The sequence below is a fragment of the Rousettus aegyptiacus genome, unplaced genomic scaffold (genome assembly GCF_014176215.1).
Source record: "Rousettus aegyptiacus isolate mRouAeg1 unplaced genomic scaffold, mRouAeg1.p scaffold_m13_p_12, whole genome shotgun sequence".
Lineage (NCBI taxonomy): Eukaryota > Metazoa > Chordata > Mammalia > Chiroptera > Pteropodidae > Rousettus > Rousettus aegyptiacus.
In genome coordinates this window covers 83896602-83914458 of record NW_023416287.1, presented here as the reverse complement: position 1 = coordinate 83914458, position 17857 = coordinate 83896602, and the positions used below count along the sequence as shown (strand labels likewise).

At 42.7% G+C, this 17857-nt stretch overlaps 1 protein-coding gene across 1 annotated transcript; it reads right to left on the bottom strand.

Annotated features, from left to right (window-relative positions):
* Positions 1-1100: 1100 nt before the first annotated feature.
* On the bottom strand, positions 1101-5512 carry PMAIP1 (phorbol-12-myristate-13-acetate-induced protein 1). Its single transcript, XM_016155735.2, has 2 exons — positions 5288-5512; positions 1101-2706 (listed from the first exon to the last, which is right to left on the bottom strand). Exons 1-2 carry the CDS (start codon positions 5343-5345, stop codon positions 2600-2602), a joined length of 165 nt encoding a protein of 54 aa, XP_016011221.1. The 5' UTR covers positions 5346-5512; the 3' UTR covers positions 1101-2599.
* Between the last annotated feature and the right edge of the window lie 12345 nt (positions 5513-17857).

Genomic DNA, 17857 nt, shown 5'->3' with positions numbered 1-17857 from the left:
AAGTATTTTTTAATTCCTACAGGCTTTTTGGCAGCCATCAGATACAATGGCGTGGACGTCTGAGGAATTATTCGACATTGGGATATGGTTATCTCATACCTAAAACCTGTGAATCGTCCCTAAGCCTACTTGTGTTACTCCACGATCTATATCTCATAGAAACATTTAGCAAAACTAATTAACACCAACTCTGGCTGCAAAGAGGCTGAGGGGCAGGAGTTACTCTTCCAATGACCTTCCAATCAAATCATGCTGCTCGATCCCACCTTTATGCCCCCTCCTACGCCTACAATACAAAGTCCTTCCTCTGATTGGCACTGTGTTCTCCATCACCCTTCACCAACCCCCCCCCCCACACACCCCCACCCCGTTCTCTAGCTGTGATCTCTCCTTGTCACCTTCTTCCTGTAGCTCTTTCTCGCTCCCACCCCACCTAAGGGAGGCAATTTACTTTTCATAATTTCAGCAGACTTTCTGAGGGCAGGGCTGGAAGATGTGGTTTCTAGATCAAAGCTACAAACTGGGGGTATCTTTTCAGTTCTCACACTCAAACAGGAAGGCCGGAGTTACACCTACTTCTGCACATGACTAGCTTCTGGTGAAGCAATACTTGGCACTCGGGGTGGGGGCAGAGGAAAGGAAAGGCTTGAGATCGCCTAAAAGTAAGCTGTACAGATGTTCCTCTCCCCTTCATCCAAGGCTCACCATACCTCTAATTATTTCATGAGTCTCGGTGGCCCTCCCTTAAATAAATCACCCTCCAGGCATTAACATAAGGCACTGAACACACTCAAGACCTACGACTGGCATTAACTTCCTATTTTCACCATTTCCTCTCCTAACTAAAGTGTAAGTCCCTGGACAGCAGAAATCATGTCTTGGGCCCCTGTATTCTCTACTCCTTCCACAGAACTGGAGAGGTGATGGTTTAGTCAGTCAGAAGGTACCTGCCAAGGAAAATCAGTTAAAATATAATATTTTATATATTTTATAATAAAAGTTCCTATGAGATATAGATCGTGGAGTAACACAAGTAGGCTTAGGGACGATTCATAATGAACACTCAGTAGCTTACAAGATGAAAAAACAGACACAGAAAAAACAGTGATAACTTTTAATAGTTTACAACTACGGTATCATTTTATATGTATATATACATGAATAAATTCAGTTACAGACCATAAATATCCATATGGCAAAGCATCTGCCTTTAGGCATACACACGAACAAAATCTTTGCAACTAAATAAGCTAACGGCATTAAGTAATACTGAAGAAAAAAAGATGCTGAGGTAATTTTTTATCTAAAGTGGCTAAAGTCTATATTAAAACATTCTTACAGTAAGAGTTCAAGTAGTTACAAAATCCTGTCTCATAATCCAACTGTAACTGTAACTAATATACATTTTTTAACCAAACAAAAAATATTTTAATTATAAATAGGTAAAATAAATAAGATTATTCTCATTGGAATTTAATCACAACTTTTTAAATATATTTTGAGGGACTTTTTGATAGCCTAGCCTTTTAAAAAAAAAATGCACAAAACCCTTCTCAGAATCTACATATTACTCTAATGCAAATTTTATATTTTTGTATATAAATGGGATTTTCATTCTGGATGAGCAATCTGTTCCTCTTTTTTTTAAAGTTATTCCAATTATGACAACATGCTTAATTTCTCTTAAAATATCACTTTTATAAGATATACATGGACTAGCATGAGAAAAGGCATTTAGATTTTAGAAACTTCTTTAGAAACATTCATTTTCTTAAGGTTGCTTTAGAATATTTGTTTTACTAAGTTTTAATTACAGCAGTAAAAAGTTAAATTCATTTTTATTATTTCTGGTTATGAAAAATCCCCTCTCTCTTTACCTCTTAATGCTCAACCTACAAGAATTTTACTGGCACCAAGTGACACTAATATGTCCATCAAATTTACTTCCCAGTTAAGCATGCCTCAGAGACACACTTAGTGAAAAAGGCTATCTAAACAGAAGTAACAGATTTTAAAGTCAAAAGAAACAAATTATCAAATTATTTTATATTTTGTAGTGACCTATAAAATATACATTCACTATAACATTCAGTGTTATCAGAATGGTTTTTACTTTTAACAAGATAATAATATAAACCAAACATTATATATACATCGTTCTGGAATTGTCATCCCAATGTAGAAATAAACACTGACCATATTCTGTTTCCCAGCCCCCTCCCACATTCTAATCATTTGTTAATTCCTCTACACTGGGCAACAACCTTCAACAAAAATACTAGAATAATTCTCTAAGCAGAAACAAAATGTATAAATAATTCATTCTACATTTTCAAAGTTCTTTGATTCTTGCTTTAAAATAAAGAAAGTAGTTTCATAATGTTCTCGCATCTCAGAGAATGACTTCTGGAAAACCTCTAACAGAAATTCATTGCGATGCATTCCATCTTCATTTCCAAGGGCATCCAAAAGCAAGTGAGAACTCTTTCACATTTTTCTACATCATAAGACAGTCTCTCCTCCAACTGATGAAATATGCATCTACTGGAGAATCCCATTTTATTAAAGGAATCTCCTCATTAGAAGGCTTCTGAAACAGTCAGGTTCCCGAGCGGAAGAGTTTGGATATCAGATTCAGAAGTTTCTGCCGGAAATTCAGCTTGTCTCCAATTCTCCTGAATTGAATGGCACACTCAACTTCAAGCTCTGAAAAGTAAAGCAAGACATCAAAATTCCATCGACAACGTTCAACAACGTAACCAGCAGGAGTGATAAGTTGAGTTTTTATCCCGTGAAGCATTTCTCTCAATGTTCGCTTGACATATACCTGTTTTCCTAATGTGAAATGGAACACACACACACACACGTGTGACACATACGAACACATTGTGACTCATAAAAAAAATAAAGAAAGAATAAAGACATTTACTTTGGAAAATTTTTTTAAAGTATTCTGGATGAGGTAAATATTACCTTACTTTCAAATATCGACATTTAATATGTGAAATACCAGAGTTAGTGAGACTTTGCCAGCGTTGGGTGATGTCATCCTTTTTTCTCACTTAAAGTTGGTTGAGGGAAAAGAAGTCAAATTCTAAACTCTTGCGGTTTTCAAATAAGACTTATTTTCCTAATGGCAATAATTTTTAGCCCAGATTATGCCTTCATTAATAGGCAAATCTAAATTTACTTTTTCTCATTTAAAAACTCTGAAATTTTCCCATAAAAGATTCATAAAATCACATTCCAAAATTAACTCCACATTGTTGAAAACAATTTACAAGTTTAAATTTTTCGCTAGGCCAAATTCTCCTACAAACCCAACCTCTACGAATCCACTGCCATGATGGAAATGAGTGAAGCAGAAAATAGTATTTAATTCACATTTACTCCTTTTTACAATATTGTAATGAACTAAATATTAATTTAATAAAAATAACGCTTATCTAATTTTCAAGTAAATTTTTTAAGTAAAATTAACACCAAATCTATACTGACCATAATTTCAATTTTTCTGGATATTTATTTCAAAGAGCAACTTGGTCCTTTGGCTCACTTCAAGATCATGATTATGGACATTAAAAACTTATAATTACAAATTGAAATCTGGTTTATTTTGTAAACATACCCTAGAAAGACCCTATTTAGGCTCAAAATAAATAAAAACTGAAAATATACAATAAAGAGTATTTTCAAATCTACGTTTCATAATCCCTCCCTAACAAGATACCTAATAAATACAATGTACCTATTCTTTATAGGTACATTTTTGAGAGGTATTTACAAAGGTGTGTTCTTTTCAGTGAATGGGGTATATTAACATACTATCCTAAAAGAAAAATTATTCTGCATACAACTTTGGAAGTCCTGAATTATAAGAGAAAAAATGACCCATTTTGCAAAAAAGAAAAAAAATAGAGGGGGGAGAAAATAGCTCCTAGGTGTTTCCTTAATCTTTCTTAGTTACACATATATAAATGTATTGATTTAAAAAAATTGTAACCATTTGTGGTCGTGTTAACTAAACTTACTGTGGTAATTCACAATATATTCATATAGCATTATATAGTCCCCCTGAAACTAATACAATGCCACATATAGCTGAACTTCTAAGAAGTATTGCTAGCTAATCAAGTTTAAGAGGGACCTTTCCGTTACCCCTCGTTATTGGGAACTAAGTTGTATGGGTGAAGGTTACACACAGGTTCAGACCTTTGCAAAACTTGGTCAGAATTATTGGACATAACAAAAGCCGACAACATTTTTATCCCTCCCAAACAAGAGCCAGTGAGAGCAGTCTAGCACCAATGTAGCCACAGTCACATGCCGACACATTTCCTTTACATGCGCCGTGGGCTCAATAAAATGAAAGTAGGTGAAAAAGGGGGCCTGTATCTGGCTGATGTAATAGCCTTATGTCCCACAGGGATTTTCGAACCCACAGCCTTTCTGCCTTCTCTGCTACTGCCCCTTAGCAGACGGCTGCCTTGTTTGATTAAATTTATAGGTGTGGGGGGGGGGGGGCTGATCTTAAGAGTTAGTACATGAGGCTTCGGGAAAGAGAGGAATGGATGGATTTTAAAAATTGAGGCCCACCTCCCGTCCCCTATCTCCTCTTCGCAGCTAATACCGATTGTTAAAATGGTACATATACTCTTAAGGAAGAAGCAAGACTCCCCGGGTTCCCGAACGCGGTGGTCCCTGCGGGGTCTCCGTCACCCTCCGTCGGTCCGTAGTGGAAAAGCTGTGAACGTATCAAGCGTTAGCACTGCTTTTGTTCCAGTCGGGGTGGAAGAGTGATAACGCCCGGGGCAGGGCCCTCGGAGGTCCAGCCCCGAGAAGAGGCCTGGCTTGGGGAGCGCGGCGAGGCCAGCCCGCCGCCGAGCTTCTCGCGTCCCTACGTGCCGTGGCGACGACTTTCTTCCTCGTGGCTGCCGCCCGAACTTGCGCTTTTTTTCTCTCCCCACGGCCCCGGGGCAGGGCAAGTGGGCATGGAAGGCGAGCGTAGGAAGAAGAGGCTTTGGACATCCGCTAAAATGCAGCTGCATCGCAGTCCCTAACCCGGCTCCCTCCCTCGCCGTCTCCATCGTAAAAGCCTTGAAGAACTTCCAGGCGGCGCGCCCTGAAACACGTGAATGGGCGCAGACGTGGCCGGCCCCTGAGTCCCCGAGAAGACAGACTGACCCCGTCCCCACCGAGACGTCGACCCCAGCCCCAGCCCCGGCCCCGGCCCCGGCCCCGGCCCCCGCCCGGGCCAGGATCCCCGCGGATCCCATCTGGTCCCTACCTGCCGGGGCCCGCGGAGGGCTCGGCTGCGCGTTCTTACGCGCTTTCCTCCCAGGCATCTCCGCGGGAACTCTGCTGCAGACCTCCGGGGAGCTCAGTCCCCAACTTTGGGTTGCAAACCTTGGGGTCTGCAGGATGCGAGCTGCGCGCGGGGCCGGGCCGGAGGGACTGGGATGGACACCCTACTCAGAGCGCGCCCAAGAACCTTTGGGTTCTGGGGAAAGGATAGAGCCCGCGCTCTAAATTTAAGGGGACTTTCCGTGACGTAGCGAAACTAGACGCCGGCCCGCCCCTCTCCCCGCCCCTGCGGGCCGTCGCCGCGGGGGGAGCGGGCTCCGGGGCCCCGGCGGATGCGGGAACCCCGCGCCATTCCGCGCGACCTGCCTGGACACGTTCCCGACCCGCGGCGGCGCCAACTCGCGGCAGGGGGCGCAGGGCCTGCCCAGCCCCCAAATTACTTCCGTAACAAACAGCTGAGAACCTGCAAGCACAGCCGTACGTCCGCGGCAGTCGCCCAGGAGCCGGAGGGGAGGAAGGCTTTCCTAGCAGGGAAGTTGGGGGTGGGGAGGCCGGGAGCTCCGACCTTAGCATAAATGGGCAATTAGAGACGTCTATAAACAAACCCCGGAAAGAATTCGGAAAAGGCAGGTTTTCAAACTCGGAGAACGTGGGCAATTTCAGGAAAGTGAAATGAAGAGAACTTTAATAACAGTAGGGACGATGTCAGAGGCCATGTGAGTCGATAAAAGTACCAGAATGAAACTGTTGGGAGATGCAGGCGCTAGTTCTCGGCCCCGGAGACAAGGCTGATTGAAAAAGTAGAGCATATTCCCTCTGGTTTAGGTCCATATTGGATGCTCAGTTATTAACATTTAAAAAAAAAATCATCATACAGAAAATTTTCAAATGCTTTTGTGTAGCGAGGAATGAGCTATCTCGGAACATGAAGTTATTTGCAAGATATTTGGCTGGCCCTAAAATAATTCCATTATTATAGAAAGGAGGAATTAGGACTCGTTAACTGGTATTGAAGGCCGCTTCATGCCAAGGGCTTAAGCAGTCATTTTTCCCTGCCCTGGAAACAATTCTGCGAAGCTGACATTCTTCCCATAGTGGTGTTTCCCAATTTACAGGTGCCAAATTGAAGTTCAAAGGGACGAGGTGAACTGCCCAAGCTCACAATCGGAACCCAGGAGCAAGAGCTGTTGCCCACCGCAGCCTTCCCCAGTGCTCACCGTTTCTGAAAAAAAAAAAAAAAAATGTGTTCTTGTATTATCCGCGCCCATGCGGAGGTTCCGAATTCGTTGCTTAGAGCTGCGAGGCTCTAAGTGTTGGTTTGGCACCCAGGCTTGGTCTGCAAAATGTCTTATGAATATATGAACTGGTTACGGACGTTTAAAATTGAGCGACTGCATTAAAAGCCTGGATTTATGGCATCCTTTGGAAAATCAGAAGCTCTCACAACACGCTATCCCGTTTCCCAAACGTCGCAGAGCAGACTAGAATAGGCCAATGCCTCTTCCCCCAGAGAGCTTGAGCGGGAGCGGGGGCTCCCAAGGGCCACACTCCCTGCTGTTTGTTTTCTCTGTCCGCAGTAGGCAGTTGAGCTTGTTTATTTATCTTAAATCATTCAATCAACACAAATCTGCAACTATTTATTTTGGCTTGGTCCTGCAGATGTATAGGACAACGCTAGAAGCATGGGACAAAACTGTACTTGAGTTTAAACCACTTAGTTTTGTGTGTGGTTAAACACATTGCGGTTAAGAGAATTCGGGAGTTTTTCACCACGTGACAGGAAGCACTGCAGAGGTACAGCCTCGAAATCTGTTGCCGGGAACCTCGTATCCTAAAAACACTGGGATTCTCTTTCTCAAGGCCCGTTTTGATTGAATATTTAATGAACATCATTAACTTCCTGATTGGATTAATTAGTAAACTTTTGATCAAATTATGCACGCTGAAAGGCAAGGAATACATTCAACAAAAGAAAAACATTATGTCATTGTTTACCTACAAAGGGTGTATCAACCCTGTCCTCTAACATTATCATCATAAAAGGTTGTTGATCACGTGACCCATGCAAACCTTAGGCTAGCGGTGCCTTTTAGAGAATTGCAAATAGATCTTGTTGGCAAGAAAAAGGACAAGCAAGTGGGGGTAGGTGGGTTTCAAAGATGGGCTAAAACCAGCCATTTTTGGAAGACTTTTTAAGATGTTAGATTTGAGATGGTTCGCACACTTTTTCAGAGCTCACATTCTATTAAGGGAATTTGAAGGTGAGTGTGAAAACCCTCTCTCCACTGTACGCTTCTCCCAAAAAGTGATGTATCAATTAATGAGAGCTTATAAAAAGTATAAGCATATGGGAATATTTTGGTAAGATAAGAAATAAGATGACTTCGGAGGGAACAGGTTTAGATCACCTGTCCACCAGGAAAAACACATGTACTCTGTACATTCTTACCTGGAGGTTATGGTGTGACCCTCATCCCTCTCCCCACCTAGGCTTACCACTCACAAGGTCAAACAAGTTTTCAATCGATGCTTTGATGGAGCGTGAAAGTTGATTTAATTTCTATTAGTGCAACATATAAGCATATTATAGAATGTGGAAAAAGGAGGGAAAATTTTTTTAATCTCTCAAAATTTCTATTCATTTTATTCTCCCTTGTTTACTAATTATTTTCTGGGGATTTTTTTTCTGAATTATCACAAATAATATTATCATTGAGCATGTTTGTGCTCCTTAACCACAAAGATCCCAAAAGAGAAATAAGAGAAATAGTTATATGGTTCAACAATACCAGCCGAACTGTGAAAATAAATCAGGATTGCCTGAATATTTAAAATAGACAAATTATGAGGTTTCAATAAGTAAATAAATCCAACTATTTTAGAGGAGTTGATGGAAGAAACTATTACTAAATATGATGTTTATTAGAACATTATTTATTATGATAAAATAATTTTAGGTAGCTATTGAATGACGGCTAGGAAGGTAATTCAGTCTTGTAAGAGTAGAAAGTAACGATTATCCAAGTGTAATCTGTGTAAATACAAGCTCAGAATCAATTGATGAACTTATTTAAAACACATGCCTGACCTCAGACTAATAAATCACAATCTATGGGCTATGGGGCCCGAGCCTGGAATTATTATTCTAAGATGTTGTTGGTTCACTAATGGAGGCGATGAAAAATCACTTATAAAATGATATCTAACCTCAAGTATTTTTAGTCTAGTTAAGGAAATAAAACATATGAATTAACAGCAAATAATCGAAAATGGATTATAATTTAATGTGAAACTGTGACACATGGAACTATTTTTACAAGACTGTTAAGTGACAATGATCTGTATCCTAGATACTTTTCTGGTTGAGTGTTATATTTCACCATTTAAACAATCCACGTAGGGGGAGAAAAACAAGACCTTGTTAATTATCTTCAGAAGTAAAAGAAGACTCATTTCCAGGAAAAAAAACAGGATTAGGGAAAAAGGATTGAAACACACAATTGGCCCAGGACATTTGCCCTGTGGAAAGGGAAAGGGGCAAAACTGCAGTGTGTGGTGGCTGATCGGTGAGAAGAGGGGAATAGGGAACTGAAAACCTTTTGAGCGTCTGGCAGCTTTGAGTGTTATTACCAGCAAACAGAATTGTTCTCCAGCTGTGTGGATAATTGACAGTTGCTGCCTTCAGTGGGAGAAACAGTTTCACACCTGCATAGAGACTTGGAAACTGATGAAGGCCGAGCTCTAGATAACCATCACTCATACCTGATTTAATCCACTAAGGCACCCACCCTGTGGGTCAAGCGTCACTGATACAGAGGGACTGCCAACCTTGGAAATATGGTAAGACATCAATGCACATGACACCAACCTCTCCTGGCCTTCTTCCTCAAACTCACTGAGTTTCTTCCTCCTTCTGAGCCTTTGTCCTTGCCCTTGACTCTGCCTATGCTCTTTCTCCTAAGCTTTCCATGTCTAGATACATTTGGCCATTCAGGTCTCAGAACAAATGTTATTTTCTCAGACAGACCCTCTCTGACTATCTGGTCTAGAATCGCCCCTCCTTACCGTCCAAAGGACTACCTACCATGAAATCCATTTCAGTTAGTTGGCTGACTTGTTTATTGTCTACTTCCCCTTTTGAAGTCAAAATCCATGTGAGCTCAGACCTTACTTGGCTCGTTCTCCACTATTTCCAGTGCCCAGACCCATAGTGCTAGCTAGGGTCATGGCAAACACTCAACAAACGCTGTATGTGTTGAGTAAATGAAGGTCTTTGTGGGGCATGTCGAGAAGGATATTCTACTTTAAAATGATTTGGTGGACAAGGTTTTCACTTCTCCATACACGGATGATAAAACCAAAGATGAAAGAGGTTAAATCATTTGCCTAAATTCACAGAGCTAATAAATAAATGAGTAGCCGCTGTGATCCAAATGTCTTACTCTACGCCTGCTTCGTGACAGTTACTGTTCTTTTAATAATTTTATAGTTTTCAGTTACAGTTGACATACAACACATTCATTTCAGGTGTACAGCACAGTGATTAGACACTTACGTAACACTTAGACACTTACATAAGGGACTTATGAAGGGATCACCTCGATAAATCTGACACCAGTTACAGTTGATAAAAATGGATGACAATAATCAGAAGAGATCACAGACACTGGGCATTTAAAATATGCTTTTTTTTTTCTTTTTTCTTTTTTTGACTGTAAAAGTACTTTTCTTTAACGACAAACCTCTAGATTTAAACGATTAGAAGCTCAGGGAGAGGCCGTCCTCAGCACTCGTAAGAATGAATTAACGCCGGTGTTCCTTCTCCTTCTGTCTGTCGGCCCTCCTCCTGGATCGGGCCGTCTCTGGTCACTGACTCTCCACTCTCCCCGGACACACTCTCATACATTCTCACAGCCCGCTGTCGGCGATCTTGTCCAATACCACCTGCATTCCAGACTTCAGCATGGAATTTCCCCATATCCACCTGCCCATTCTCAAACTTCAAATGTGTATGGTTCAAGAAGAACTCAAGACCCCTTGGGGCCTCCACACGTCCTGCAGATTTGAAGTCTCCCTATACAGCACCATCCCGCCAACCGCCTCCAGATGCTCAAGCTGGAGACCCAACCGCCTCCAGATGCTCAAACTGGAGACCCGGGACACACTCAGCCTCTCCTCCAGCCCACCTCTGGGTACCTTCACAGCCAATCAGTATGAAGTCCTTCCGAATACCCCTTGACTCTCTTCATTTCTCTCCATGTTCTAGCCATTACCTCCTCCCACCTGGACCCCTCACCTGGACCACTGCCTAGGCCTCCCTCCCTGGCCTTCCCCCTCCACACCTACCTCTCTTTTGTCTACTCTCGGCACTACCACCAACATGACTCTCTTTAATGCTAATTTTCCCGTGCCCCTTTTTAAAGACTTTCTATTCGCTGTCCACACAGCTTCTAGTGATCAGATTTTTATTTTTAAAAGATAGAATTTCTTTTCCATTTAATGGTTTTTGGGGCTCTCCAGGTGCCCCACAGTTAAATCAAATATGCAAAAGCCACCTGCCACAGCCAAAGGGAAAAAAAAGAAAGAGAGTCAGTTTTGTTTGCTTTTATTCCCAGACAGGACAGGGAAGGGGAGAGTGTCTGGCATTCTTCAGCAGGAGAAACAAAGAGCGAGGAAGAACCGTTAGAAATAAGTGATTTCAGGTTAGATTCCACATGTGTGTTTTGAAATAGCCTTCTTAAAGCTTAACATTAACCACTTAGAAAGTATGATTTTTTTTAATACCACCCATTTATAACAGTAAAAAAATTATTCAAAAGCTTCACAAGGCATCTGGAAAATCTGAATGGAGTCCCGACTATGTCCTGAAGGACATAATGGAAGAATTATTCCTGGATGAGAAGATTCTGCTTAATTACTCTTCCCATGAAATGCAATTCCAGTGAGACTCCCATGGAGACTTCTTTAGGAATGCAATAAATTGAGAACTAGCCCCTTCCATTTATGAAAAAATTGATTAAAATTAAGAGAATGTAAAAGTTACTGAATAAAATTTGTTTCACCACTTTAAAAAAAAAAAGAGATGTAAAGACAAAATCATGAAGAGAAATAATTGAACAGAAAAGACAGATACAGGCCTTGAGCCACATGAGAAGGAAGTACAGGATTGAGGTGGCATTTCAGTTCAAGCCACACAAGGTAGAGTTTCCATAAATAGTTTTATGATTCACTATAGATGTAGAAAAAAAATTAATGTCTGATATCTGTCTCGTTATCTGCGTCAAAATAAACTCCAAAGGATTCCCAGGTTTAAATATAACTATTGAACACATATGAAAAAGTACTTGAAGAACTCATGGGTGAATGATTTGATAATCTTAGAACTGGATTTGCTTTTGAAAACCTGCTGTGAAAACCAAACCCCAAGGACTCATTTGACCTTCCTAGAAGTGTAAACGTTTGGGTCAGTAAAACAACACTAGGAACCAAGTCAAAAGACAACAGAACTCCTGAAAAGCAAAGGCTGGGTTCGGCGTGAGATCCCGCCCTCTGCCAGCCCGGAGCTGTGGCGCGGTCTCCCCAGACAGCTGCAGGGCGGGGGTGGGAGGCCTTGCATAGCCACAGCACACACTCTTCATCAGATTCCTCTTTTGTCAGTGTGTGCCGGGACAGATGTGGCAGAGTGTCCTCTCTCTCGCACGCGCGCCTATGATGCAAGGAGGCCTGCAGAAAGGCCTAGAGAAAAGCCTGAGGGTTTTATAGAGCCCCTGGCAGCCAGGTGTTGGCCCTTCCTAGTCCACCTTTGCAGCAACCTGAGACAGAATTATTCCAGCCTCCCAGACTAGAGCTCTTAAAACCAACAACCGGCACCAGTGGTCGCCTCTGATCATCAGCTTCTCGCCAGTTCTTCACCCCCTGTGTTTAATTCATCAATCCTAGTATCTCTTTCTTTAAGTGACCTTTGGGTTTAACCTTCCTTCTCAGATTCCTCTGCCTATAGAGCTTGTTATTTCACTCTGACATTGTTGCAAAGTCTTCTAGCTGGATGCCTGCCTTTCTCTGTCAATGGAGCCGCCTCAACCTTCGTCTGCCTAAAAAACACCAATTCATTCCCTTGCTAAAGGATGTAGAAACAGGTCTATACTCCACATCCTCTGACTGATTGGTATACCGTGTCACAGATGGTTTTAAGAATCTCTTAATATAAAATTACACACTCCTTGAGGGGAGGCTCCCCTTTTCTCCCTCATTGCTCCCATTTTAGTTATTTTTATTACCCAGAGCCAATCTTCCTTCATCCACATCTTCATCAAAACCCCCAGGAGATCTTTTAAATCTACCAAACTTAGAGTGGTAGTTAAAATGCTAAAATAATCGGCTTTATTATTTATTTATTTATTTATTTATTTACTTATTTATTTATTTATTTCTGACCATTGGTTACCTGAAGTAATGATGCCTGTCTTAAAGAATTGCAATATATAGACACAACTCAGATTGATGGGGGAATTTAGTATAAAGTTCTTTTTTTACTTTTTTTTTTTTAATGGTATTTGTATTCCGGCTCTACTATTTAATTAGTATGTGGACTAAAGCTAGTTGCTTCACTTCTCTGAGCCCAGGTTTTCTGTTTCGGAAAAGTAAAATAATAATGCTACATCCCCATACAGGGCTTTTTTGAGCATGAAAAGGAATAATTCAGGAAGTCACATCGGGAGGGCTCACGATGATGAGAAACTTCTCCACCTGCCTCCTCCCCTCACCTCTATTTCCAGAAAGGGACGAGCACAGCAATAAAGTGCCACCATTCCACCCTGAAAGTCCCCAGAAACACAGTGCATCACTGGGGGACCTTCCTCATCCAACCCAGAAGCCTCGCCTGGGAGAACTCAGAGCTGCCCGAATTCCAACCAGACATGAGTGGTTATAAACAGCACCACTTTGCTTAGTTCCTCAGAGAAAGGAAAGAGGTGACAGGCTGAGAAAGGAAACTACAAGAAAAAGAGGAAATGAATCACTTTCTGAGCCTTAGACCTGGGCACACACAGCGGGCAGGGGAGTGGGTAAGGTGGGGTGGGGCGCGGAGTAGCCAATGATTGGCAGCAGACTTTTTTTCTTCTTTAGAGCCGTCTCTTGGGAAATATCATTTGTATTTACCATACAAATAAATTCTGGCAAGAAAAACGAGTGGGCTCGGAAGGCATTGTTGGAAAGCATGGAAGCTCTTCGGGGGCCCCAGCAGCCCTTGACAGTAGAGCGCTGTGGTCAAGGTGACCTCGGCTCAGGGGCAGAGCCTGCTGGCTGGGTCCCCAAGAGGGTACAAGCCTCTGTCGGGAGGGTACAAGCTTCTGTTGGGAGGATGGAGAGTCTGTCGGCTTTCACATGGCTGCTGTTAGAAGTTAACTTCGATTCCTCAATGCAGAAACAATACCGAGCTTTAGAGTCAGAAATCCTGGATCGACTCCCAGCACTGCCGCCTCAAACCAATGTCTTCTCAGGCAAAGCAATGACTTCCCTCGGGCCCCGACAGCCCATCTGCTAAATGGGCGTTATAACCCTGTACCTACCTCCTCGGTTTTGAGGAAGATTAAATGAGTGCAATAGTAGATTTAAAAATATGGCACAGATTGTAATGTGATTTATTAATATTATTAGGACAGCAGTTCGATCAGTTAGGATGTGTTATAACTTATGATTATAACTTTGATAAAATACGGTGTTTCCAACAGGAAAAAAAATGATCTCATGAGAAACCAGTAACAATGTGCTTCTTAGAGGGAGAATGAGAGGTTGGTGGACAGGGGAATGAGGGGTAGTTATTTTCTGCTATATTCTCTTTGGTTACTGCTGCATATTTTAGAAAATGTGCTCATATTAATTACTCAAAGGATAGGCAAATGAAGTTCAAACATATGTAAACTGAGCAATTTCCCTCCTAGGTATACATCAAATAAAAATGTACATATATGTTCATCAAAAGACACGTGTAAGAATGTTCACAGCAGCACATTTGTGGTGGCTTCAAACTTGGAAACTGTGCGAATGCCCAACAGCTGTTGAACGGATAAGGAGGCCGCGCTCTGCTCCCACGTGGAATACTGCAGAGCAAGGACGATAGCCGATGTTCAAGCACAGGCAACGACACGGATGGCTGTGACGGACAGCGCGGAGCAAAAGAAGCCGGAGAGGGAAGAGTGCGCAGCGTGTGGCCTCAACTCCGAAAATCTCCGAAGCAGGCAGAACTAACCCGTGCCGTCGGGAGTCATGAGAGCGGTTGCCCTTACAGGAATCAGGAACTAAACGGGTCATGGAAGGGTTTCTGATGCGCGGATGATATTCTGCTTTCTGACCCAGGTGCTGTTCGTGTGGGTGTGTTCAATTTGTGAAAATGTATCACGCTCTTTTCTGTCTGTATGTTGTATATCAATTCAAGGTATGACTAGGTAGATAGGTAAGTATATAGAGAGATGACAGATAGATAGATACATACATACACACACACACATACATACGTACGTACATAAGCCATCCTAATGAGGCTGACAAATAAATGATAGAACAATTAAAGAAATGTCCATCCAAGCTTTTTCAGTATTCACTAAATGGTATCCATTTATTTAATTTCCAAGTGAAAGCCTCAGAAATTCACAGATGCCACCATTTGTTAGCGGCAGTAGAAATTAAAATACACAGCAAAATGGGAAATTAAAATCGGAGTCCTGTGAATTGGTATCTTTTCCAGCCCAACCAAGTAACAGAACAATAAAACAAAGGTATGATATAGGATTGACCCTGTCCATTTCGAAGCAAAGTCTCAGAGGTGGCGATATTAAAATATTAGAATGAAGAGAGTCCACGTAAGAGAACAAGGACTTCTTCGGAAATGGGAGATGTCGCTGTATAGTGTAGGAAAGGAAATACTACGTATCCAAAGCGGAAACAGAGTACAATGTGAAGTTGGTGACTTCTAATCTGAGTGGCCAACAAGACGAAGACAATATGCCTAACCACTGTATCTTATGACCTCAAAATCCTGGGGGTCAAGTGTGCAGGGCACCGGGCTGGTAGCCAGTGGAGTCACGGTTTGAGCCCAGACCTTTGAAGTCCGACATCCAAGCGCGTCGGCCTCTGTCAGCGTCTAGCTCACACACAGCTCTTTCTTTCCCCCAAAGCTTTTGCATTTATTTATACTTGCCTTAGACTGTCAAGGTTGATCGCTTGCCCTCCAGGTCCCCCGCCGAAATGCCGCTGAGGCCTTCTCTGCCACCTAATCTGAAATAGTTCTCTCTCTTGATCTTTATCACTGTTTTGTTGTTGTTTTCCTTTTCTTCTTCTTTATAACGTAACAGAAATTGTAGTTGCTTAACTTATTGGGAGGTGGTACTTGACTTTGTGTTCATTTATCAGTCTCCTGGACTAGGCCATAAGCTCAGTGAGGTGAAGGTCATGTCCACTGAGTCTCTGGCAATTTCACCTGGAAACAGGAGATGCTCAACAGATGACTATTTTACATAAATCGATCTTAACCTGTGCCAGGGGAACGTGAAATGTCTGATCACATAAAAGACCAAGAGTGGCAGCCATAGCCTAACTCTGCCGTCGGCCTCCTGTGTTCTTGAGCAAAAAGCCTCCTCTCAGGCCTGTGGTTTCCTCATGCGCAAAATAAAGGCTTGGGCTGAGTACTGGCTTTCTAAATTTCCTCCATTCTAATTCCCACTCTCTAAAATAATTAACAACATGTGAATGCTTGATGGCTTATGAGCATTCCCAGAGAGGGCTGCGTTTAAGAAGATACTATTTCATGTTCATCTTTATTTTTAGGCCGCCAGGCAGCCCGATGAATGAAAACAGTGGGACTGATCGGGGAGAGATAATTTCGCTCCTCGGGCAGCTGAGCCTGTGAGTCCGCCCCTGTGAGTCAGCTGTCCTGACACTTCCTGCCTGTTCCAGCTGCATTTTCTTCCCTTTTCATTTCGACTAGGACTTCAAAAGCGCTAGGACTGTTTAAATCGTTCCTGCCCTCCCCCCTTCCAGGAAGGACGTGGCTGGCCCCTCTGAAGTCCTATGCTGCCGCCGAGCGAGGTCCTGCTTCTAGACCTCAGGACCACTGCTTTCTGTCTCCAAGTGTGGGCTTCTGTCTGGGGCAGGCACTGTGGTTTTGCATCTCTTGCCAAGCCTTCATTATTCATCTTATAATCTTTCTAAAACTCAAAATGTCCTACCAGGAAAATTAGTGTCGGAAGGAAAAAGAGAGGGAGCACTTGGTAGTATTAACGATATTGGTTCCAGCATCCCGATGTAGGGCTCGCTCAGGGTGGCTCTGTCCACAGTCCTTAGTTATTTTGACCCAGCTGTTATCATGTCTGAAGCAGCGTGTGATTGGGTCCCTTTTCCACCACGAGCCTTACTCTCTGTCTCTGTCTCTCTAATCTGAATCCTCCAGCGTTCCAGCCCAGCTGATCTGCCCAGCTGATCCTAGCTCCTGATGAAAAGGAGGGTACATTTCGTCTCTTCACAGGGGCCCCACCCTTGTTTTTCTCTTTGGCTATCATTTTTCTCCTGCCAGCTGGGCTTCGAGGTGGGCTTCTTTGATGCCTGGGTCAATAGCTCACCCCCAGGGACGTTATCATCAGGCCTTGCTGGGCACCTGCATCCAGTCACCAGCACTGAAGTGACAACTGAATGGCTTTGGCCATTGTTTCTTCGGCCAGTGCTTTCTTTCATCTTAGCCTCAAAACTCAGCCTCTCTGCTCTAAAGGTCTATTACCAGAGCTTATTTAAATAAATAGCCACTAAGCCAAAATTTGCCGGCTCCCATGTCAGTAATAGAATCGCTTTTTTTTTTTTTACAGGCCCCAAATTTCAAGAGAACTAGGCTACTTCCAGTGGAATCACCATTAATACACTGACAGAGACCCAAGAATAAAGAGAGAGACCCATCAGAGTTTGTATGACTTATGAGAAAATGCGCCCATCCCCCAATGTTTTTTTATAAGGGAAAATGCCACGTGAAGAACAAACTTATCTTACTCAGCAGAGATTGCCTTATAAATGTTTGCCTCCGGAGCACAACTAAACTCTCTCGCTCCAGACTGATGGAACTCTCTGCTCGCATCCTGGCTACTCAGTATGACAGCAGAGGACCAAGGACATCTGCACCTCCTGGGAGTTAGAAATGCAGGCTCTCCAGCCCCTCTCCACACCTCCTGAGTCATGGTCTGCATTTTAACATTGCCAGGCGACTTGTATGCATCCTAAACGTTGAGAAGTCCTGTCTAGCCTTACTGTTAACTTTTTAGAAACCAGCACCAGGCAATCGAAGAGAATTGATGTGGTGTCTCCATGGCCATAACGTGAGGAAGTCAGGGCATTTCCAACTGGAGACAAGAAAATGCGTTATGATTTCCACGCGTTTAGCAGTTAAAAAGCAACAACAACAACGACGAGGACCACGTAAACTCTGACACCTGCTGGGATGTATAGGAGTTGTATTTTCCCAACCTATTCTCCTTTGGCTTGCCCAGTCTAATAAAAAAAAGATTTTGGTTTTGCT

What these genes read in the sequence shown, in the direction of transcription:
- PMAIP1 (XM_016155735.2), bottom strand. Translation starts at nt 5,345, where the DNA reads ATGCCTGGGAGGAAAGCGCGTAAGAACGCGCAGCCGAGCCCTCCGCGG. An exon ending in CCCTCCGCGGGCCCCGGCAG is followed by an intron (nt 2,707 to 5,287) that starts GTAGGGACCAGA and finishes TTTACTTTTCAG; the next exon opens with AGCTTGAAGTTGAGTGTGCC.